Consider the following 25,184-nt stretch of genomic DNA (forward strand, 5'->3'; position numbering starts at 1 on the left):
TGATCTAGTTAGCTTAGTGAGTACATTCAACCCGCGCATTAACGCTTGACCAACATCATCGATTGATATTCAAATAGAATAACCGATCGACGTTTTGAATAGTGAATCGATCGATATTCATATAGAATCATCGATCGACACTGGTCAATAAACGAACCTAGAAAGCGAGAGCATAGTGGTTCGTTTATAAGTGTTGAGCTCTACAATATCATGCATGCATGTTGTTAGACATCTATAGGATTATAATTCTAAATTTTCTGAATAAAAACCATAAGTCGAGCTATTTTCTTTTAAGCACCAAAACCTCAACCAATCAATCGACACTGGTCAATAAACGAACCTAGAAAGCGAGAGCATAGTGGTTCGTTTATAAGTGTTGAGCTCTACAGTATCATGCATGCATGTTGTTAGACATCTATAGGATTATAATTCCAAATTTCCTGAATAAAAACCATAAGTCTAGCTATTTTCTTTTAAGCACTAAAACCTCAACCAATCAATTGAGCAATTACTTGCTCAACAATTGCAACTTTACATTTAAATCATTAAACCATCTTGCTTAACAAATCCAATTAGATTTATTAGGTTCTTTAGCTCCTTGTGGATTTGATCTCTAAGTACTACAATTGAACATCTTATATGAGAGAGTAATTCACTCATTAGGATAATTTGAGTGTATCAACTGACCAAATAAGAGAATCCAATTCTGAGTGTAAAGAGGACAATCGTGTCTCCTTGTTTCTTAACCCCGTGAGTTGTTCATTTTCCACTTCATCTAGCCGATACCCAACAGTATACAGTGTGATTCGCAGTCCAAGATACATATACAAAACAAATAATCTACAAGCATAAGGCCTGTGTATTTTGTGTCTAGTGTGGTGGATGTACATCATTGTCGGGTTTTGAGTTTGCATCAGACAAGCATTACATTCGGTTTTGGCATGTCTAATTAGCTCCACCAGGTCCTGGCTGATTCCTCTAAACAACTTATCATTCCTAGCTTTCTAAATATACCAGATGATCCATTCATTCCTGGTTTCTCAAAGATACCAAATAATCCATGGATATGGATCTCTATCTAGTTTTTGGTCTTCTGTTTCATTCTTTCTCCATAACAGAATATATATTGGAGTACACACTCGATATAGGAAAAATGGTGGGACAAGATGGATTCGAGGTCAAGGCCCATGTTTGTAAAGCATGTGGGCATTCAAAAATTGCATGATTGATTGTTTCGTCATCTTCTGTACATTGAGGACAGTGATTATCGCTTCGCATATGGCGACGTGTTAAGTTTCCTGTCACTGCCAAATACCCTGAGGCCGTTTTCCATATTAGGTGCAACATCTTCTGGGAGCGTTGATTTTCCAAGCGTAAGCTTTAAATTTTGTAATACTTGGTTCTGATACCATTACTTTTGGATTTTGGTTAAGGATAGTCCTTGCAACTCAATATCTCGATTTCACAGTATACAACCCACTTTTAGTACAGTCTCAACAGTATCTGCCATCTCTATTCGATTGGCTTATGTCGAAACTCCTAATAAGGGGTATATCCTCTTGTAACACAAATTGTTCTAGCATATCGACATTCCACACTCTTGGCGAACCACATATAAAATCACTCAGCTGTCATATATTGATGGACTACTGTCACAGCTGCTCTGGCTGCCCTTGCCGGAGTAGTGGAAAATCCATGGGTCCCCCCAAATACAACTTTTGATATCCAGAATGTACCATCTGTCTTATCCCCAGTGATAGTAATAGCTTCGTAGCCAACAAGCTCAACGAAGCATATGAAGGGGAATCAGATTCAACTATCTATTAGAGTGTCAAAATTTTATATCTGATCAATTACATTAGCCAAACCAAAATTATGTTTAGTTATAAAATAATATATCCATACGTAAAACAGTTCCAAGCCTATCTAAGAATATATTTGTAAGTACGTATGTTATAATTTATATGGGATCACATTTAGATTTTTTATTTAAATAATATTTTTTGGTGTTTCCTTCATAAATTTTATATATCAATTTATTTTTTACTAGGGGTGTACCAGTGCTTCGCATGAGATATTGTTTTATTGTTGTTAAGTATGATTTTTTTGGATGATATAATTATGTGGTCGTCTTTATTTGTTAATAACATTATTTTGGTTTTTATTGTTATGTTGTAATTTGTGATAAGTTAATATATTATGCATTTATTTTTTCAATAATGTGTTGTTTTGTGAACTTGTTAGTGGTGAAGTGAGCCTTTGATGTAAAGCATATTGAATTTCAATAACTTTGCATTTTGGCATTTGTCGATTCTAAGATTAATGGGTTCAGCAGCGTCAAAAGTTTGTTTTATTTTTTTTCAAAATTATGAACATTATTGTGTTAAAATGTTTTTTGCCTCTCCACATATTTTGGCTTTAGCTGTCACCATCTATATATTTTGTTTACCTTTTCGGTCTGCGGTGCTTCTCACATCATCGGAAAACGAATCAGCTCTGCTCTCTTGTTCTTCATCGCCTTCTTCTCGTATGAAATTATCTGGTATTTGTTGGACATTGGGTTTATGAGTTCCTGATACACTAAAAATGAATCCTTGCTACTGTCAAGTTAACAGTGGTAATTGTAATATTTGAGATTCAATCCAGAGGACTAGTTTACTCTTTACTCTTATGAGTGCAAAATTAAGCTGGGAAACAAGTGGGGTTTTAAAATCAATGGTGACGCAAGTAACTAGAATACTTAGAGATTCAAACTCGATTTAAATGAAAGTCGGCTTAGGGTTGTTCATCGGGTGTCAATGCGGAACCAAACAACTATTCAAGTGCAATGAGGTGCAGTCTAGAACTCAGATCACTCAGTTAGAACAATCCACTATCGTTGACTCATTCCCTTTGCTGATCGGTCTTGAATCCTAAGCTCTCACTTGGAACAAGACGCGATAGCAAGCCTTAGAGATCAGGTCCGATTAGTTCACTTAATATCCTAATATCTACTCTCGCTGATTATGGAAATGAAGCTCATTCAATATATGTCAATTTATCTCCAAAGCGGTTAGCTAGGTGATTAAACTAGAGATCGAACATTAAGTTATCAATTCAATGCAAGCAGTAAGAACAATATGAATGAAGAACAATTAAAATCACTTATTTGCGTTTAGCTCATGCGATTGACACCCTAAAACCCTAAGCAAGCTTAGCCGACTACTCAATCATAGAGCAAGATGACACAAACATGATTTCTGAATAATACTGCATATAAAATAAAGTAGAAAGATAAGGGTTCAAGATGATCTTCTCGTGAAAATGAGATATGAAGCCTTCTCCCTTACAAGTTGCTCAATCCAAAAATCATTCTAGGTCTCTTGTAAAACTGGCGTAAAAAAAATTAGAAATGATAGCATAGGCATTTTATATGGAGGCGCCAGTGGTAAAGAGAAAGGAGAGAAAATCTAGGGCAAACCCCTGAAATCTTGGAGGTTTCCTTAATAGTCGGGAACAGTCAGTCGCTTGCTCTCTTTGGGAACAACCTTCGGATTGATCTGACTGGCTATTCTGCATTAGATATTCCAAAATGGCATCTTCTTTCATGGCACTTTCGTCTTTACTCTTTCACCTGCTCCAAACCTAGAATGATATCAAATAAGCACGAATTAGGAGTGAGAATTAACTCAAAGAACACATATAATGGTATTAAAAACACCATATATCAATTCTCCGAGACTTAGATCCTTGGTTGTCTTCGAACAAGGCCAAGCCTCAAGAACAGGGGGAAGTGTTTGAAAGAGTGGAAACTCGCTGGACCCCAATAATCATACTCTTACCACACATCTCTGAACCATACAAGCTGTAGACTCAGACCACACACCCTTACCAGAACACCCACGATTGCTGTTCGAAAATCAGCTACATACTATGTATCTCATACCTGAAAAAGGGTACACTATCGAGACAAAACTCCTTAAATTCAATTAAGAACAGTGTGAGCTTCTCATCACAGACACTATTCAGGGTAGACAGGCTGGGTAAGGAACAGGCTATTTCATGGTCGAGCTAAGAGTGTTTAGGGGCTACCAATTTTAAGTGGATGCAGGATATCGCGCAAAATAGTAGGAGATGACGGATCTATTGATGTCCACAACCCTTACTCGTTTCTGCTTCACGGGTGCAGTTGGTCTCTCCTTCGAATCAACCGTGGCACTGTTCTTCAGTTCTTGACTTCCTTTTGCCTACTCCTCAAAAATTTGAACCAACTCCTTGCTCAACCTTCCCAGTGGCGTGTATTTTTCGGATTCACCTTCCCCATCTCCATCACCATAAAATAGATAAAAAAAAATATATATATATATATATATATATATATTATTTTATTTTTTTTACAAGGGGATGGGGTTCAGAGGGAGAGGCAACATGATGAATGTTTTGCAGCCACTGGTGGTCTATTCTTTTGTTTCTCACTGGTCGCCATTGTTCCTCTGGTTAGAACATGTGCCCATAGACTGTTCTCTTGTTAGAGCATTGTCTCGTCGACTGTTCTCTTTCTCTTGTTAGAGCATGGTCTCATCGACTGTTCTCTTCATGCTTGATCTCTCTTCTCTGAGTGTATGGCATTAACGAGTAAGATGCTGCGTCGATCCTTTTCTCTCTAACCCTTTTGCACATATCTGCACATATGACACTGAAAAACAGAGTGCATGAGGGTAAAAATAAAGGTTTAGGCGCAAGGTGGGGACTAGCTAAAGATGAGCTAGCCACTCAGGATCAGCAAGATTGGTAAAAGAAGTAAGAAGAAATTAAGTCAAGATTAGGTTCAAGTTAGGTGGAGTTGAGTCTACCCAGCGTAACCTGATCAGTTGAGAGCTTCTGAAGAATAAAATGAGATAAGTCAGGGGTGTTCCAGGTCCAAGTGTGAGTCTTTCATCACTGCTAAGGTCACTGGATAAGAATGTTAGAGCACGAGGTGGTTAAAAGATTATCACAACACAAGGTCCTAATTCCACAAGAGTTTTAGCTGACTCGATCCTAAACTAACTCAATAAAACATCCAAATGACATAAGGACTGACTCAGAAATAAAGACATAGAGTATCAGCACACAACAAGTGCTTCCCCCAGACTTAATTTACACCATCCCTGGTGTGAAACCAAATCAAGGTCAGCCAAATAACAGCACAAAGCATAAAAATAAAGAGTTCAGATGCATAGAATAATGGATAGACAATAGTCCTTGCGGACTCAGTCGGACTCGCCGCTCTTGGCCGGATCAAACGAACGTCTTTTGCGCGAGCGATGAACCTCCTCAGTTGAAGGGCCTGTTCCCATAGGCGCCTTTCCTGGACGGTGCGATCGTGGAGTCTGCTCTGCTGGTGACTGTCGCTGGTTACTTCCGCCAATGCAGCCGCCGGTAACGAGATGGAGGATCCTCCGCATGAGACTGTTGTTCTTCGGCTGCGAGTCAACCATCCAGCGTCGGTAAGCCTGATCATCTGTCACATCCGCCAGCTCTCCGAGGTCATATGATGGGTCAGCTTCTGGAGTAATGTCCTCGACATCCTCCATATCCGTGTCAGGTGCAGCAGCACGAGGATCAGTGCATAGGAGCTCGGGTGGTGAGAGGAAGCGTATGTTGTCGAACGCGCTGAGCCTGGTGATCTCGGGGTGAGGCAGCTTGGTGAACAGCTGGGTACCCTCCTTGTCGAAGAAGCTGTAGGTATCCTCATCTCGCATGATGTTGCACGCTATAAGGTACTTGATGTCGAGGTACTGAATCTCCGTGTTCACCTTGTATTTGTTGAGATCAATGCTGAAATGCTTGAACAGCGGCGTGAGCAAGCTACTGCTTCTGTCCTTCTTGTTCGTGTCGTGCATCAAACAGAGCCTCCTCTCGCAAAGAATGGTGATGAAATGAAAGCCTGAGTTCGTCTTGACCTTCTGAATTGGAATGCCATACCCTGAAGCGCGGTTCTCATCCTCAATACCTGCATACAAGGTTTACAGCTCCCCGTTTGTCACTTTGGAAGTCTGATCCTTGGCGAACAGGAGGTTTGAAATGATCTTTGCAATGACTCTAAGTGTCGGGTTCCTGATCTGCGACTGGTAGGCTTTGCCGGTTGTGAAGTTCCCAGTCACGATGAAGTCCCAGAAGATGTTTGATGGGGCGAACTTTTTTGCCACTGCTACCCCTCTCGGCTCATTCGCGATCTCATAGATTTCATTGAGTTTGTCGAGGGATAGTGAGCAATACTCTCCATCAGCCATGAAGGAGCAGAGAAGTCCTTATAGCTGATGGTGGCAGTGGCAAGCACTTGGCAGACAAGGTCAGGGTAGAGCTCGTGCGTAGCGTAACAAAGGGGAGCGATCCCCATCGCTTGCAGCGTCTCGAACACATCTTCGTTGATATCGAGCTCAACGAGAGTCCGCGTGGCAAAAACGGGTAGGTAGTAGCTCGACCTTGAGGAGAGTGTTATACCGACTAGTTGTGTCCTTGTCCCACCCTTGACAATTGAAATCTAAGAGCCAAGGGTCATCGAGATTGATTGGCTCGTCCTCCTGTTCTCGCGGCCATGGGTAAGAGGCGGAGAGGTTGGTTGTTGTGCTCGCTGTGGGGGCGTGTTGTTCGTCTTCCTTGTTTTATTTGCCGATTGCTTGGTGCGTCGAGGCATCTGCAAGGCAAACAAAAGTTTTTCATTAGTTCCATCCTCGGTTGCATAGAGGAAAAGGAATCAAACTAATCCACTTTTAGGAACTATTCCTTTTTCCTTCTATGCAACCCGCTTTCAACAAACCAGAGCAACAACTCGCCAAATCAGACCATTTCAAATTTGCTCAATCACAATTCATATGAGCAGTGTATATCAAGATGCAATATTTTGTCTAAATCAGAACTTGCTCAAACAAAGGGGAAATGAAACCGCGATTCTCTAGAGCTAAGAGACAAAAGTTCAACTTCTAAAATCAACCCTAACAGCAAAAGGGAATTTCGGATCAAGCTATTTCTAACAAGAATCGAACTATCAAGCGGTTTAGAAGGGTGAGCTTTTCAAACCGAAATCGCGATTGTATGGTGATTGCCGAACCTCTTACCGTGATAATCGGAGCAAATGAACTGCAAAAAACAGAGAGAACTCAAAAATCCAATTGGATTACAAGCAAGAATCACTTAAAAAGAGTGAGAATTAGGTTTTGGTGACGGCTTCAAAAACGCAAGCGAGGGAGCAGTGTACGGCTCAGTGAAAGGGGAAAGTGGAAGGATGGGGCCTTAAATAGGTGAAACCCTAACCGCTCTACATTATTTCTCTCTATTTTTATTTTTGGGTCCGGAACACTTACCTAGAACAGGCGATGGGTTGTTCTACTAGAAGAACAGTCTTTCGGCTGTTCTGACGGAAGTGTTCGGTTTTTCTTGTTTTTGACCTACAAACTAAATCTGAAAAGAAATAAACTAGACTATAGAAAACAATATATACACTCACCAGTGGGTTGCCTCCCACCAAGCGCTTAGTTAAAGTCATTAGCTTGACTTGGCTCAGCCGATCAGGCTGATGGGGGATCGCTTAGGAGAATTTCTTCACCTTCTGCGATAGTGGAGTCAGCAAGGTAATGCTTGATGCGCTGACCATTGACAACGAACTCGTATCACTTTCTGTCCAGCAACACAACAGCTCCGTCACATCGGACTTCCTTAATGGTGAAGGGTCTGGACCATCTAGATTTCAGCTTGCCTGGGAACAGCCTAAGTCTGGAGTTGAAGAGCAAGACCTTATCGTTTGGTTCGAAACGTCTGGCAATGATTCGCTTGTCATGGTAGGCTTTGGTCTTCTCCATATAAATTTTGGAACCCTCATAGGCGAGGTGTCTTATCTATTCCAGCTCATGGACTTGGATCATGCGCCTCTCTATTGCTGGCTTGATGTCGAAATACAGTAACTTGACGCCCATGCAGCCTTATATTCGAGCTCGACAGAAAGATGACAAGCCTTACCGTAGACCAGGTGATAGAGGGTGATCCCTAGCGGCGTTTTGTAGGCTGTTCTATAGGCCCAAAGAGCATCGTCCAGCTTAAGCGACCAGTCCTTGCGCGAGGTATTGACAATTTTCTGGAGAATGTTCTTGACCTCCCTGTTGGAAACTTCAACCTGTCTACTCGTTTGGGGATGATAAGCGGTAGCCACCTTGTGTTTCACCCCCATTCTTCTTCAACAGGTCCTGAAATGCCTTGTTGATGAAGTGTGTTCCGCCATCGCTAATGACCACTCTAGGCACCTCAAATCGAAAAGATGATGGAGCTGAACATCTTAGTCACCACTTTTGCATCATTAGTGGGACTCGCCACTGCTTCTACCAACTTGGAGACATAGTCAACGGCGACCAGGATGTACTCGTTCTTGAAGGACGGAGGAAATGGTCCCATGAAATCGACTTCACACCAGTCGAACACCTCAACTTCTAAAATGTAATTCTGAGGCATCTCATTCCTTTTGCTGATGATCCCAAGTCGCTGGCATGCATCGCATCGAGCTATGTAGGCGTGAGCATCTCTGAACATAGTTGGCCACCAGAAACCTGCTTGGAGGATTTTGGAAACCGTTTTGAATGTGGCGAAGTACCCTGCGTAAGAGGAACCATGGCAATGATGTAGAATCCCTGGAATATCTGCTTCTGGAACACACCTTCTGAATATGCCATCCTTGCAATGTTTGTACAAGTACGGTTCATCCTTCATCCCAAACATACTGCCTCGCTTCTCTTAAGAATTTTCTCTTCTCGTTTCCACTGAACTTAAGTGGTTCCTTTTCAGCAGCTAGGAAGTTCGCAATCTCAGCAAACCAGGAGAGGTGAGAGTACTGCTTTTGGATCGCGGCTACTGGTTGTTCTGGTACGCGAGAACAATCGGATGTTATGCTCAGGGGTTGTTCCGCGAAGCGCAGACCAATCGCGTTGACGTTTTCCACTGTGTGTTCTTCATCAAGAGTTGTGTCATCTTCAATCTTCATTCTGGACAAGTGGTCTGCAACCCCATTCTCGACTCCCTTTTTGTCTTTTATCTCGATATCAAATTCTTGGAGAAGAAGAATCCACCTCAACAACCTCGGTTTTGCATCTTTCTTTGTGAGCAAGTACTTAAGAGCAGCATGGTCTGTCTGCACAATCACCTTCGATCCCACCAGGTAGGATCTGAACTTCTCGAATGCAAAAACAATAGCCAGGAGTTCCTTCTCAGTTGTAGCGTATCTGCATTGAGCTTCATCCATGGTTTTGCTTGCGTATTAGATCACATGAAGTTTCTTATCCTTGCGCTGCCCAAGGACTGCTCCAACTACAAAGTCGCTAGCATCAGTCATGATCTCAAAAGGGAGATCCCAGTCTGGCGGTTGTACAACAGGTGCGCTGACTAGAGCTCCTTTGATCGTATGGAATGCAGCTAAGCACTCGCTGTCGAAATCAAACTTGATCTCCTTGCAGAGCATATTTTTGAGAAATCCTGGATGAACCTCCTGTAAAACCTTGCATGACCCAAGAAGCTTCTGATAGCTTTCACAGTTGTTGGTGGTTGCAAGCTCATCATCACCTCGATCTTTGCTTTATCCACCTCAATGCCTTTCTCGGAGATCTTATGCCCTAGAACAATCCCATCTCTGACCATGAAGTGGCACTTCTCCCAATTGAGCACCAGATGTTTCTCCTCACACCTTTTGAGTACCCTACACAAGTTTGACAAACAAACACTAAAGGAGCTTCCATAGACATTGAAATCGTCCATGAAAACCTCCATAATGTCTTCAATCAGGTCAGTAAAGATCGACATCATGCAGAGCTGAAATGTTGCTGGCGGAATGGCATTCTCCTGTATGCGTACGTTCCGTATGGGCATGTGAACATCATCTTCTCCTGATCATTTGGATGGATAGGGATCTGAAAGAAACCTGAATAACCATCTAAAAAGCAGTAATATAGGTGGTTAGCCAAACTCTCAAGTATTTGATCAATGAAAGGAAGTGGAAAGTGATCCTTTCTAGTGGCTGCATTTAATTTTCTGAAATCAATGCACATGCGATGTCCTGTCACTGTTATAGTACGGATCAATTCATTCTTTTCATTTGTGATAACAGTGATCCCACCTTTCTTAGGTACTACATGAACAGGGCTAACCCACTTACTATCAGATTTAGCATAGATCACACCCGCTTCAAGAAGTTTCATTATCTCTTTCTTAACAACATCTTTTAGATTCGGGTTTAACCTCCTCGGATGTTAAACAGAAGTCATTGATTCATCTTCTAGGTGTATTCTATGCATGCATAAATCAGGTGAGATGCCAGGTATGTCAGCTAGTGAATATCCTAATGCCTTATGATACTTCCTAAGCTCACACAAAAGCAATGCAGTTTCCATATTATGGAGTTCAGCGTTCACAATGACAGGGTAAGTGGAATTTGGGACCTAAGAAAGCGTACCTGAGCCCCTTTGGAAGGGGTTTTAGCTCAACCTTGGGAGCCTTCAACTCGCTCCAGGGATCATCAGGTTGGTTCGGCGGAACAGGCGAGTTCGGTAAAGGGGTCGCTCCAGTTGGAGTGTCCTCATCCTTGTTACTCTCTTCCCCCAGACGTAGACTCGCCACCATTCTTCCCATACTCCTTGCGGAGTCAAGCATCTTAGCATACCCATTTGCGTCAATGTTCTCGACACTATGCTCGGCCTCAGCTCTTACTAGTGCAAGCTCGAGTGTATCTTCTGTAAGAATCTCCTCGATCATCCCTTCGCGAGGTTTCAGCGGATCAATCCCTTTATTCACCTCGAAGGTCTGTCCATCCAGCATCTGCTTCTTCAGCAGTTCATCCATCTCGAACTGCATGACTATGTCCCCCAGATGGAGATCAATCTTCCCTTGCCGCACATCAATTATGGCTCCAACATTACATAGGAACGGTCTTCCTAAGATGAGAGGATCTTTGGATTCCTCTTCTAGCTCTAGAACTACAAAGTCTGCTGGAACAGAGGTGTTCCCGACTTTTACATGGAGATCCTCTAGAATACCAAACGGGGACTTAACTGATCTATCCGCGAACACCAAGGACATACTAGCTGGTTTGAAATGCGTGTATCCCAGACGTCGTGCTACAGATTAGGGCATGAGATGTACGCTGGATCCCAGATCAACCAAGGAGCATGAGAAAATTGTCTTCCCAATCTGGACAGAGAGGACGAACTTGTCAGGGTCTTCTCGCTTCTTTATCTACCTGTTCTAAAGCACCGCGCTGCACTCCTTAGAGACAGTCATGAATTCGCTCTCCTCTGATATTTTTCCTGAGATCAATCCCTTCACAAAGCTGTGCATAGAGGGCATCATCTTGATCGCATCCATCAAAGGGAGTCGAACGGTTAGGTCCTCCAGCATCTTTCTGCACTTCATCTCCTCTCGGTCCTTACGAGTAGCCTTTGCTGGAACAGGGTAAGGGACTTTAGGAGTGTATTCGCGAGCATGAACAGGCTCTGGGATCGGGTTGACAGCCTCAGCTGGTTGTTCTGGTCCTGGCAAATTGGTTCCAACTGTTGGTACCATCTCCTTCTTAGCTGCTGGGGCATCAGCTGGTGGTTGTTCCGACTCTTTCTGCTTCCCCTTCTGAGCTGCAGTGAACCTCTTCTTTACCGGCTCAGACAATTGCTTTCCACTTCTCAACTTAGCCGCATTGCACTCCTTAGGGTTTTTGTTGGTTTTCCCAGGTAGAGTACCTTGTTGCCTCTTGACGCTCTCAGCAATCTGAGCAATCTGAATGTCCATATGTCTCATATGACCCGCGACATTGTCGTATTTGGTGCTCAAATCGCTGAACATATGGTTCATTCTGGTATTGATCTCGGTAGTAACCTGGTTTAGAGCCTTCCCTTGGAGCTGTTGTCTTTGGAGCAGCTGCTGCAACATATCTTTTGTCTCATCTTGCAGAACAGCGACAGGAGCGGAGGTAGCTGGCTGAGTGTTCTGGTGTTTCTGCATCTGCGGTGGATTATTCTGCGGTTGGATTAGAACATAGGTCCGGGGTTGGTAGTTCTTTTGATACCCGACATACTGACCTTGGTTACTCTGTGCAGGATCAGCTGGTTTGTCTTGCTTAGGCCAGAAAAGCTGTGGGTTGTTCCTCACGTTAGGGTTTGGGTGGTAGTTTTTGAGCTGCCATCCTTGCACATTCACGTAGCTCACCTCTTGCTGATCGTCTCCTGATATTTCAGCATCAGACACCAGGCCACCGACACTCTTCTTAGGAGCTGCTTCTTCCATTATGAACACTTGGCTTTGGTTTCCCTTAAGCAGTTGGTCCACCTTTGCAGCGAGATCATCTATGATGTTCACACTCTTCGAGCGGTCATGCTCCTTGTTCTTGTTTAGTGGACTTGAAGCCATGTTCTCAATCAGCTCGAACGCACCAGGTGTGGTTTGAGTCATGAAATCTCCATTACTCGAAGAATCAAGGGTGTTTCAAAACTCATAGCTCACTCCATCATAGAACACCTCCAATATATAGTCATCATCAAACCCATGGTGTGGGCACTCTCTCTGGTACTCCTTGTACCTCTCCCAAGCTTCATGAAAAGGTTCATCGGACTTCTGCTTGAAATTGGAGATCATGTGCCGTAAAGCCGCGGTTATAGACTTCGTGTAGAAGTGGCTCAGGAACGCTGATCGGACCTGGTCCCATGAGGTAAGAGAACCGGTCGGTAGAGATTGGAGCCAGCGAGAAGCTTTCCCTTCAAGAGAGAATGGGAACATCATGCATTTGACATAGTCTGGTGGCACTCCGTTAGAGCGAGAGAAATTGCAGATTCTCTCAAAGGCTTCGATGTGGTCCATTGGGATGTCAGTAGTGAGACCACTGAACGTGCTCTTCTGTACAAGACTTATCAGTGCAGGTTTGATCTCATCGTCTTGCCGGGTGCAAGGAGGAGGGTTGATGGGGGAGCGGTTAGTAGCAAAGTTCTACGGAAGGTTCTACTCCCCAATAGGAGCATCACGCTCTTCTCGCGCGGCGTTCTCAGCTGCTTCTTGAGCAACTTGTTGCTGATTTTGGATGGTCTGCTGCATCTGCAACATCTGTTGTTGCTGAGTCTGCATTTGTTGTTGAATGATTGCCAATGCAGCAGTGAGGTCATCATGATTGCCGTGATCAACCATGTTGGTGTCGGTTGTTCTCGGCTGTTGACGGTTCTGTCTTTCTAATCTTGCGAGTTTGTCGTTGGTCAGTTGATGTAGTGGTCCTTGTGCGTTGCTCCGAGTATGTCTACTGGTCATGCACTTGGATCATCTGTGCCAGCAAAGAATTAAAAGCAAGTTAGATATCTCAGACTAAATATTAAACCAAAAAATAAAGGTAAAAGCCTGGTCCCCGTCGCAACGGCGCCAAAACTTGTTACACTAAAAATGAATCCTTGCTACTGTCAAGTTAACATTGGTAATTGTAATATTTGAGATTCAATCGAGAGGACCAGTTTACTCTTTACTCTTATGATTCAATATTAAGCTGGGAAACAAGTGGGGTTTTAAAATAAGTTGTGAAGCAAGTAACTAGAAGACTTAGAGATTCAAATTCGATTTAAATGAAAGCCGGCTTAGGGTTGTTTATCGGGTGGCAATGCGGAACCAAACAACTATTCAAGTGCAATGAGGTGCAGTCTAGAACTCGGATCACTCAGTTAGAACAATCCACTATCGTGGACTCGTTCCCTTTGCTGATCGGTCTTAAGTCCTAAGCTCTCACTTGGAACAAGACGCGATAGCAAGCCTTAGAGATCAGGTCCATTTAGTTCACTTAATACCCTAATATCTACTCTCGCTGATTAGGGATATGAAGCTCATTCAATATATGTCAATTTATCCTAAGCGGTTAGCTAGGTGATTAAACTAGAGATCAAACATTAAGTGATCAATTCAATGCAAGTAGTAAGATGAATGAAGAACAATTAAAATCACTTATTTGCATTTAGCTCATGCGATTGACACCCTAAAACCCTAAGCAAGCTTAGCCGACTACTCAATCATAGTGCAAGATGACACAGACATGATTTTTGAATAATACTACTTATAAAATAAAGTAGAAAGACAAGGGTTCAGGATGATCTTCTCGTAAAAATGAGAGATGAAGCCTTCTCCCTTACAAGTTGCTCAATCCAAAAACCGTTCTAGGTCTCTTGTAAAACTGGCGTACAAAAATAGAAATGATAGCATATGCATTTTATATGGAGGCGCCAGTGGTAAAGAGAAAGGAGAGAAAATCTAGGGCAAACCCTTGAAATCTTGGATGTTTCCTTAATAGTCGGGAATAGTCAGTCGCTTGCTCTCTTTGGGAACAACCTTCGGATTGATCTGACTGGCTGTTCTTCATTAGATATTCCAAAATGGCATCTTCCTTCATGGCACTCTCATCTTCACTCTTTCACCTGCTCCAAACCTGGAATGATATCAAATAAGCACGAATTAAGACTGAGAATTAACTCAAAGAACACATATAATGGTATTAAAAACACCATATATTAGTTCCCAGTTGTGCGTTTCTCACAGCGTTGGAGACTGTTCCGGTCAATATTGGCTGCTCCTCTTCTTCTTTAGATTTTGACTAACGTTAAGGACTCCTTCTCTTTTTTTTGGGTTAGAGTTAGTCGTCTTTGATGTTGTCTTCCTCGTCGTTCTCTTGTCGTCGTTAGTCCTTACTCGTCTTGGTTTTAAAGATCTGGTGTTTGGTGATCTGACTTCTATGCTCTCTTTCATAGCTCGAGGACGGCTCCATGGTTTGCTTGTTTTGTTTTATTTCCCCTCCCCTCTCTGTTTTCTCATCTCGTTGTAGCTTGCATCCCTGCACGCGTCTCTGGTGGCTCTCTTTTTCACCATGTTTGCTACTCTAGTTTTGGATAGTGTTTTCTCTGTGTATGCTTTGTTGGCTTAGAAAGTTGTTTCTGGTCTCAAGGTTTGCTTCTATTCTCCCTCCCTCTCAAGTTGTTTCTCTTCTTCCCCTGCCTTCCTTGGTATAGGTGGGCAGAGCTTTGTGGTTCTTCGCTGGCATGGGCGCCTTCACTAGTAAAAAAACGGTCATAGCCACGGTGCATTTTCGTAGCTATGGGACACATTTCGTAGCTATATGAGTTCTTGCTACGAAAATGCTACGAAAATATACGATCGTAGCAGAAAAAAATCGTAGCAAAAGTCGAAGCAAAAAGCTACGCCTTTGAGACGATGAATTCGTAGCAAATAAGCCATGTTTTGCCACAAAATATTACGTATCTGTTTTTGCTACGAAACAGACTGTAGCTAAAACCGTGGCTTTCTAAAAAAATAAATCAAATTAGAAGAAAAAATAATAATAATTTTTGTAAATCTTATATATTAAAACTGAAGTCATGACTTCTTTTCATGTGTGATTTTTTTAGTTTGGACCATTCCAACAAAATATCATATTTTACATAAGTTTATTATTATATCTTTTAATATTTTTATCTTTTTATTTGAAATACAAATGAATATATTTAAATGTTCTGACAAAATCTTTTTAAAATCTTCTTAGAATCTTTTAAAATTTACCTTCAAAAATTAGTTAGTTTTAATTTAAATTATCATAAAATATATTTAGAAATTAAATTTGAATATAGTTTTGGTTTATAAACGAAAATTTAAATAAAATAAAATTAATTCATTTCAAAAATACATTTACTAATAATTTTTAAAGATTTTGATAGAAATAAATATTTATTTCTGTTTTAATTTTTTCAAATTTGTTTTCTAATAAAATAAAAATCATGATTTTTTGATGAGTGATATTTTTAGTTAGACCATCATTTAAATTTTCTATTAAATGTATATCACTAATGCTAATATATATAATATTTTTAACTACTTTAATCATAATATCTTTTATATCTTTTATTTTTTTAAAAAAAATTTAAAATTCTAACAAATCTCTTAAAAAGATTATACTAAGATCTTAATTGTCATAAATTGAATATAAATATTTTAAACTAATTTTGTAATTAGTAATTAAATGTTACTAAAAGAATAAAATTATATCCTATTTTTTAAATTTTATAATAATATCTATCATTTTAAAATACAAACGTTATATTGAACAAAATATGATAAAATTATTTTAAATTGATAAGTTAACATATTTTATTTTCATAAATATAAAATATTTATGCTGAAAATATAATATGTTGGTACAACGGGTTAATAGTAGTAAACTATATAAAAATTTAACTGATCTTAAACTTTTTAATGTACAGTAATTTGTTATATAAAATTAATAAACATTAAAAATTACTAAAAAAATCTAGCGATTTGAATTAAGGATCATGATTATAATAAATTAAATACAAAATTGTTTTCATATATGTTGTTTCATGCATTAAAAAATTTAGTTTAGTAATCAAACGCTAATTCAATAGGATAAATATATAATAAGCAACATATATATGTGATGATTTTAATTTACAGCATGAAAACTATAAAATTATTATATTTGGCATAATTATACAAACATTTTAAAATATGAGTAACATTAAAAATACATAATAATTATGTAAAACAAATATCTATATATATAAATATTAAAATATATACCCGCACGGTTGTGCGGGTGAAAATCTAGTGTAAAAATATTAAACGAGAATTGATATACAAATTAAATCGATTTACATTTACAAATTAAAGTGGTTTAAGAAACTAAACCAAAAAGGCTAAAGCCAAATTAAACCTAATGTCCGTCCAATCCTCTTCGTTTCTCTTCTCTCCGGCCAGCTCCTCGACCATATCCGGCGTAGCTCCTGTCGTCTTCTCCTCGGTCTTTTCCGACGCCACTTTTTTCTGTCTTCTCTAAGCATTCCCAGATTCTCCTGCACGAAACATTCTATTAAGGGCCCACTAACAAAATCAGATTCAAAATCCAACTTTGACCAAATGAAGAAAGACGTTACAAATGAGAGGAAGCTTACGGGGTGGAGACTTCACGGAGAGCGACAGAGGAAGAAAAGAGGCGTCATGAAGAAGAGATGTCATGGAGGAAAGAGGCGTCACGGTGACTTCACGGAGGATAGAGATAGAGGAGGAGATGAGGCCTCACGATTCTTGGTGACTTCACGGATGAGAGAGGCAGAGGAGGAGACGAATAGAAGAAAGAGATGAAGACATTGTAATGGCGTAGAGAAAAGAAGAACAGAAGATGTGCACAAAGAGAGATGGTTGGGACTTGGGATAATGAATGTCTCAGATCTGAAACGAAAAGAGAAGAAAAGAAAATGAAAGCAATAGTGAAGTGTGGCCATTGATTTAAATTTATCAATAGTTGAGATGATGATCCTTGCCATAACATTTGGACCAATGAGAAGAAAGTTAGAGGATAAGATAAGTTAAAGAAATTTATATTATTAAATTGTCTGGATTTGAATAAGGCAGTACATTAATATGTTAATCCAAAAAACTTTAGCCATCTCCATATTTAACAAGACTTGGAATATAAAGTTTTGGTTTTATATTTTATATTTAGTTAAAAATAAAAATATAATGGTTAATAGTTATTTTCATGATTAGTGTTTATAGTTTAGTGAATGGAGTTTACAGTTTAGATAGATAGAGCTTAGAATTAAAATTTAAAATTATGGTTCATAGTAAATGTTAAAGTTATTAAATGTAAATGGTAAGATTAAACTATTTTAACTATACAAGTATGATTCAATGATTTGTAATTTAGAATTTGAAAATTTTAGATTAGTAGTTTATGTTTAAGTTTTGATGTTTAAATTTGAAATGTTAAAATTAGTATTTGGGTTTTATGATTTGGGGTATAAGGTTTAGGGTTAGAGTGTAAGGTTTGGAGTGTAGTGTTTGAAGTTTAGATTTAAATTTTGGAATTAATTTTTTTTTAAAAAGATTAACTTTTGAGTTTTAGTTTTAGATTTGTTGTTTAACTTTGAAAAAGTATATTTAGTGTTTAGATTCATGATTTGGAATATAGAGTAATATATAGAGTTTAGAGTTTGAAATATAGTGTTTGAGTTTTGATTTAAAATTTGATATTAGATTTTTAAAGTAATTAAATTTGAGTTTAGGTTTAAGATTTTGAGATATAATATGAGGATTAGAATTTAAGATTTACTTTTAGAGTTTATGGGGTTAAAAACATGTTTAGGGTATAGGGTTTTAAATAGCTATGAATTTTTTAGTGGCAAAAATCGTAGCTAAAAGATATTTTTTTTATAGTTAGTCATGATTTTTGCTACGGTTTGTTTCGTATCTATTTTGCCACGAAATCTTCGTAGCAAAATCATAGCTATATCTTGCTATGTTTTTTTCCGTAGCAATTTCGTAGCTTTTTTGCTACGATTAACACACGAAAAGCTACGTTTTTGATTTCGTAGCTTTTTCATAGCTTTTTTAGAATTTGCTACGAAAATTTCGTAGCTATGTCGTAGCTATAGCCAATATTTCTACTAGTGCTTCTCTGTGATTATTTAGTTTATACGGTGCTTCTTACCTTTTAGCTGGTGGTTGTGCTTCCGGTGCTTTAGGCGCGTGTCTTCCTCCTTCGTGGTGACCTTGGCCTTCAGGTGTTATTCTTCCTATAATCTGTTTTCTTGTTTTTTTTGCATTGGTGATTGATGGCATGTCTCAAATTTATCTTTCTACCCTTTTTATGATATCTGCTTGTTCTAGTCAAGACAATCTATGGTAAGGTGAGGTAAGTTAGTCTTCGTTCTTGACTTTCAGTTCCAGGCCTTTATTGTATTACTATGGCATTTTTGCTTCTCTGTGATTGTGGAGGTTTTTGGTTTAGATTATATATTTGTGCTATAGTTTCATCTTCTTATTTGGTTATGTTATGATTTTAATTGTAAAATAAATATATAATTCGTAAATGAAATAGTATAAAATAGTAAAAAATAATAAGATAATGAAAGTTTATATTATTTTTAGTTGTGAACAATTTAAATATTTAAAATATATTTCTACTATTTTAATACTTTTTTTTTCATCTTGAATTTTATTGACTAATAAATTGATTCTCTAGCTTCAAATGACGCTGGTTAACGCGAGAAGGATAAGATAACTAAAATTTGTAGATGAGTCCTACCTATCAAATTAGATCATGTTTAATTCAGTGGTTGAAATTAAAAGATAAAAATAGACATTTATATAAATAAATGCGCTACTAACTACTTCTCGCTTTGATATCCTATTTTATTGGTTTTTGAAATTTCAAGTACCTAAACCAACAGAAAAATGAATATGGCTCCGAATATTTACAAGCTGATCGTAATTAAAGTAACAAAAATCTCTACATATCTATATATCTATATGTTTTTGTTACTATTAAAACTGCACAGTTGTTCTGGATGATGCAATTTGGACGCTATCACTTGCCCAATTTTTGATATTTATGTTAACACCTCAATTTTGGTTGCTATTTGTAATTAGAAAAGGACATTTTTCTTCACCAAAGATTAGCTTCTTTCTCGAATATTTTTTCTATGCCTATAGATTTTTTGTTTTTTACACTACAAGAAAACAACGGTATTCTGACGGACATTTCGACGGAAAATGAAATCCTCGGAATATTCCGAGGAATTTCCGAGGATATTCCGAGGAAACACAAAATTTGGTTTCCTCGGAATTTCCTCAGAATATACCGACAGAATTCCAAGGAAATATCAATCCGTCGGAATATTCTTATGGAATACCGAGGAAAATTGTATTCCTCGGAAAAAACCGATGAATTCCGAGGATATATTATAGCCGTTAGAGAGCCGTTGGGGGATTTTAAAAATTCCGAGGAAATTCCGACGAACTAGACGTTGGCATCGGAATTCCGTCGGAATTTCCTCGGTGTGTCGGCAGGATTTCAACTATAAATACAAGCACCCCTCTTCCTCTTCATTCACTCCATATCTTCATCCTCCCTCTTACTCTCTTTACACACGAATTTGATTCATAAAAAACATGTCTTCTTCAAATTATTTTCGTTCTTGGATCGATCGACCTCATTTGGATCCGAACACGAGATTGCTTACGGAAGAATACCAACGAGGTATAACCGAATTCATGGGGTTAGTTCACCGACAACCGGAAGCAAAAACATGTATGTTAAGATGTCCTTGCTCTAATTGTAAAAATAGAAAGGTTATTAAAGAGTAGGATGTTTGGACTCATCTATATTTGAGTGGGTTTACACGAAGTTACAAAATTTGGTATCATCACGGGGAAACTGATTATGAACATGGTAGTACTAGCGAACCTCAGCCAGCGGTTAGATTAGAAGAACCAATTAGAACGGATGTAGATTATGGTGTAGGTACTGAGCAGATGGTAAATGATCATTTTAGAGGGGAAGATTTACCCAATGCAGAAGCTAGGAGATTTTATGATATGTTGGATGCTGGAAAGCAACCATTGTACGAAGGTTGCAGAGATGGTCATTCAGCTTTATCATCTGCTACAAGATTGATGGGCATTAAAACAGATTATAATTTGGCTGAAGACTGTGTGGATGCGATTGCTGATTTTGTAAAAGGTATTCTACCCGAGGATAATGTAGCTCCTGGTTCATACTACGAGGTTCAGAAACTCGTAGCTGGTCTTGGTTTATCGTATCAGGTAATAGATGTATGCAGCGACAACTGCATGATTTATTGGAGGGCGGATGAACAGCGGGTTACATGCAAATTTTGTGGGAAGCCTCGTTATAAAGATACGAGTGGAAGAGTTCCAGTGCCATATAAAAGGATGTGGTATTTGCCTTTGACGGAAAGGTTGCAGAGGTTGTATCTGTCTGAACACACAGCGCAACCAATGAGATGGCATGCGGAGCACTCAACAAATGGTGAGATCAGACATCCTTCAGATGCAAAAGCGTGGAAGCATTTCCAATCAAAGTATCCCGACTTTGCGTATGAGAGAAGAAATGTCTACCTTGGATTATGTACTGATGGTTTCAGCACGTTTGGCAAGAGTGGAAGACAGTATTCTCTACGGCCAGTCATTCTTACACCATACAACCTACCCCCAAACTTGTGTTTGCGACGAGAGTTTTTGTTTCTCTCGATTCTCGTTCCCGGACTAGAGCATCCTAAGAGATCACTTGATGTGTTTCTTCAGCCACTAATATATGAGTTGCAACAACTATGGGCTCAAGGTGCTGAAACATACAATGTTTCGTATAAAGAAAACTTTCAAATGCGGGCAGTACTAATGTGGACAATAAGTGATTTTCCAGCATATGGCATGTTATCTGGATGGACAACGCATGGAAGGCTATCATGTCCATATTGTCAAGATAACACTGATGCTTTCCAACTAAAACACGAAAGGAAAACGTGTTGGTTTGACTGTCACAGGAGATTCCTACCACCAGATCATCCATATCGTAGAAGTAGGAATTTGTTTACGAAGAACAAGAGGGTGTTTGACAGTCCACCTCCGAAAATTTGTGGGAAAGATTTGAAGACACAACTTAGAGATTTTGATGCAAAAAGGACACCAGACGTTGGTGGACATGAGCGTTTTCTGGTAGATGGTGTTGGAGACCTACATAACTGGCACAAAAAAAGTATTTTCTGGGATTTGCCATACTGGGAGGATCATCTACTAAGGCATAATTTAGATGTCATGCATATTGAGAAGAACTTTTTTGACAATCTCATGAACACGATCCTTAATGTTCAAGGTAAAACAAAGGATAATTTGAAGTCAAGACTGGATTTAGTCGATATATGTGCTCGTTCAGAACTTCATGTTGATGAGAATGGTAGGGCTCCTTTTCCCATATACCGACTTGATGCAGCGGGAAAAGATGCGTTCTTTGATTGGATTTCAAATGATGTGGAATTTCCAGACGGTTACGCATCTCATTTGCGTAACTGTATCGACAGAAAGGAAGGAAAGTTTACTGACTTGAAAAGCCACGATTGCCATGTAATGATGCAGCGCCTCCTTCCGTTTGCCTTCAAGGAACTATTACCACGAAATATTCATGAAGCAATTGCAGGGATAAGTGGTTTCTTCCGCGATTTATGCACGATTTATGCACGAGATCAGTGACTCTTGAAGGTATTGAAAATTTGAAGACTAACATAGCCGTGATTCAGTTCAACCTTGAGAAGATATTTCCTCCCTCATTTTTTGATGTTATGGAGCATCTTGTTATTCACCTGGTAAGAGAATTGGAACTTGGTGGTCCTGTGCAGTATAGATGAATGTATCTGTATGAGCGGTATATGTTCCATTTGAAGAAGATGGTGAAAAATTTAAGTAGGGTGAAAGGTTCTATAGTCGCACAGATGATCAATGAAGAAACTTCAAACTTTGCCGAGTACTACTTTCCAGCAGAAGTTCAGACCAAAAACAGAAGACCTGCTCGGCATGATGATAGAGGCGAACGGGCAACATATCATGTTACGGTTCCAGACATTTTCACATACATTGGATGACTTAGCGGAAAACCAAAGGACCGTCGACTTACTGAGCAGGAGCACAGTCATTTGCAAACATATTTGCTCACCAACTGCGAAGATGTTCTTCAATATGAGAGGTAAATAAATTAGCTTACAAATTTTTATTTTAACAAGTTGAAATTTAAATCTTAATTAATTACATTATTGTCATCATATGTACATGATTTTCATGGCAGAAAAGCGGTTCGAATATAGATACGCCACAGATGACGAACTAGAAGAAATGAAGCAGAGAGAATTTGCTGGATGGATGTTTACTTATGTGAGTGCTTTAAACAAATTAAAATATCATTTATCACATATTTATACTAATTCACATTTATTGATATAACATATATATGTGCTATTAATAGGTGTCTGCTGGTTTGGCCAGAGGTGAAACATTTGACAATTAGATACGCGAGATGGTCGTTGGACCAAACTTTGTTGTGAAGTCATATCCGAGATTTTGTACTCGAGGATATGCATTCACAACTCAGAAGAGGAGACGTTCGAGTACGACTTATGATGCTGGCGTTTGTTCTGCATCAGGAGATGATGTATACTACGGACACATACATGAGATTTTGGAAATCAAGTATTTGGGCATGGTTGGATTGCGCTGTACTGTTTTCTATTGTGATTGGCACGACAACACTCCAGATCGAGGTGTGAGAACAGATGCATTTGGTGTTACATCAGTAAATTCGAGGCGAAAGCTGCAATATTATGATCATTTCATTCTTGCTTCTCAGGCCGATCAGGTAATTAAGTGTTAATTATTCAGAAGGATTCATCATCATGTGTATTAATTTATAATTTTACTAATAATTTTTTAAATGTTACAGGTTTGTTATATCAAGTACCCCCGGGTAAGGAACAGAGATGATCCATGGGTTACTGTTACAAAACTCAACCCGAGAGGCCAAGTTCAGGGAAGTTCTGAGCTGGAAGACCCACTACAACAAAGCACATCCGACAACTTAAGTGCAGCAGAAGATTTAGCTGGAGTTGGCCTTGTACTGGATTTAACCGACTTCGGGGAGGAAGGCGCCGTTCACGTAGAGGATGAACCAGTGATCGGAGAGTTTCACCAAGATCAAGATTCAGCTTCATCTGGTGATGATGACTCGGAAACAGACTAGCATCGACTTTTTTTTTTTTTAATAGAAATACCGAGGAAATTCCAAGGGAAGATAGGTTTTCCTCGGAATTTCCTCGGAATAGACCTTGTCGATTAAGGGATTTGATTATAGAGTATTTTTCCTCGGAATTTCCTTGGAATATTCTGACGGAATTCTGAGGAAGATAAGGGTTTCCTCGGAAATTCCATTATTTCCTCGGAAATCCCGCGGAATATTCCGAGGAAATTCCGAGGAACTAGGGGTTTTTAACCGAAAATAACGTTTTGCAGATTGAATTACACTTATACAACCTTCATTAAGTGTCTTAACCAGATTATGAAGTCAAACTTTGGTGTTTTACGCAATAACAAACACTTTTACGATTGCATGAAAGAAAACCACACAACATAAGAGAAACACTTATACACTTTAATAAACGTTAAAGGGAATACTTATAATTATTTTTGAAATTTTGTTATTTCATGATTTATGATCATCTATAAAAAGAATCCTCAATGGAATGCATTACAATTGTATAAGAAACGAAATACGGCAAAAAAATGATGTTTTGAAAAGATGCGTTCTTTGATTAAATTTCAAACGATGTGGAATTTCCAGACGGTTACGCATCTAATTTGCGTAACTGTATCGACACAAAGGAAGGAAAGTTTACTGGCTTGAAAAGCCACGATTGCCATGTAATGATGCAGCGCCTCCTTCCGTTTGCCTTCAAGGAACTATTACCACGAAATGTTCATGAAGCAATTGCAGGGATAAGTGGTTTCTTCCGCGATTTATGCACGAGATCAGTGACTCTTGAAGGTATTGAAAATTTGAAGACTAACATAGCCGTAATTCAGTGCAACCTTGAGAAGATATTTTCTCCCTCATTTTTTGATGTTATGGAGCATCTTGTTTATCCCTTGCGATTTCCGGCGCACTCTCTCTTCTCCCTCGCGATTTCCGACGATTCCACCCTAATCCTCATGTATGAACCCTATCCCACTCTCTTAGGTTAGATTTGTATGGTTTTTAAGTAGATTTGATGATTTTGGAATGATATTTATAGATTTTTGTTAGGGTGAATGGTAGGATTGTGTAAAATCGAGTTTGATTATGGTATTCACTTGATTTGGAATTTTTTTTTAAGTTTTTATTAATTTTGTGGTTTTAAAAATCTAATAGATAATTATGTATATATAATATGAAAACGTTTTTGTATATAAAATCTATTTTTTGCATTAGGAATTCATTTATATATTTATTAAACATTTTAATATCTATAAAACTTTTTTGTGATTAAAAACTTTATTTGGGATTTTTTTTTAAAAAACAATTAAAAAAAATATATATATATATATATATATATATATATATGTATTTTATATATATAATATAAATTTCTATATTTATTAAACATTTTTAATATTATTAAAACTATTTTTTGTAATTATTAAACTATTTTTTATTTATTAAAACTATTTTTTGTAATTATTAAACTATTTTCTATATTTATTAAACATTTTAAATATTATTAAAACTATTTTTTGTAATTATTAGACTATTTTTTGGGATTTATTAAAACTATTTTTTGTAATTATTAAAC

General features: G+C 38.6%; 1 protein-coding gene, 2 long non-coding RNA genes and 1 other non-coding gene across 4 annotated transcripts; 2 read left to right on the forward strand and 2 right to left on the reverse strand.

The window, feature by feature from the left end:
- Window positions 1-8,259: 8,259 nt before the first annotated feature.
- On the reverse strand, window positions 8,260-8,681 carry LOC117134358. The gene is made up of 2 exons (XM_033292645.1): window positions 8,666-8,681; window positions 8,260-8,603 (listed from the first exon to the last, which is right to left on the reverse strand). Exons 1-2 carry the CDS (start codon window positions 8,679-8,681, stop codon window positions 8,260-8,262), a joined length of 360 nt encoding a protein of 119 aa, XP_033148536.1.
- Window positions 8,682-12,523: 3,842 nt separating this feature from the next.
- On the forward strand, window positions 12,524-12,631 carry LOC117134464. Its single transcript, XR_004458649.1, has one exon. It is a non-coding gene; the product is annotated as a small nucleolar RNA R71 (small nucleolar RNA).
- Window positions 12,632-16,553: 3,922 nt separating this feature from the next.
- LOC103868800 lies at window positions 16,554-19,890 on the reverse strand. Its single transcript, XR_633026.3, has 2 exons — window positions 16,965-19,890; window positions 16,554-16,865 (listed from the first exon to the last, which is right to left on the reverse strand). It is a non-coding gene; the product is annotated as an uncharacterized LOC103868800 (long non-coding RNA).
- Window positions 19,891-23,142: 3,252 nt separating this feature from the next.
- On the forward strand, window positions 23,143-24,018 carry LOC103868803. The gene is made up of 2 exons (XR_004458603.1): window positions 23,143-23,218; window positions 23,303-24,018. It is a non-coding gene; the product is annotated as an uncharacterized LOC103868803 (long non-coding RNA).
- The last annotated feature ends 1,166 nt before the right edge of the window (window positions 24,019-25,184 follow it).

The sequence above is a fragment of the Brassica rapa genome, chromosome A05 (assembly GCF_000309985.2).
Source record: "Brassica rapa cultivar Chiifu-401-42 chromosome A05, CAAS_Brap_v3.01, whole genome shotgun sequence".
In the NCBI taxonomy this organism is placed as follows: Eukaryota; Viridiplantae; Streptophyta; class Magnoliopsida; order Brassicales; family Brassicaceae; genus Brassica; species Brassica rapa.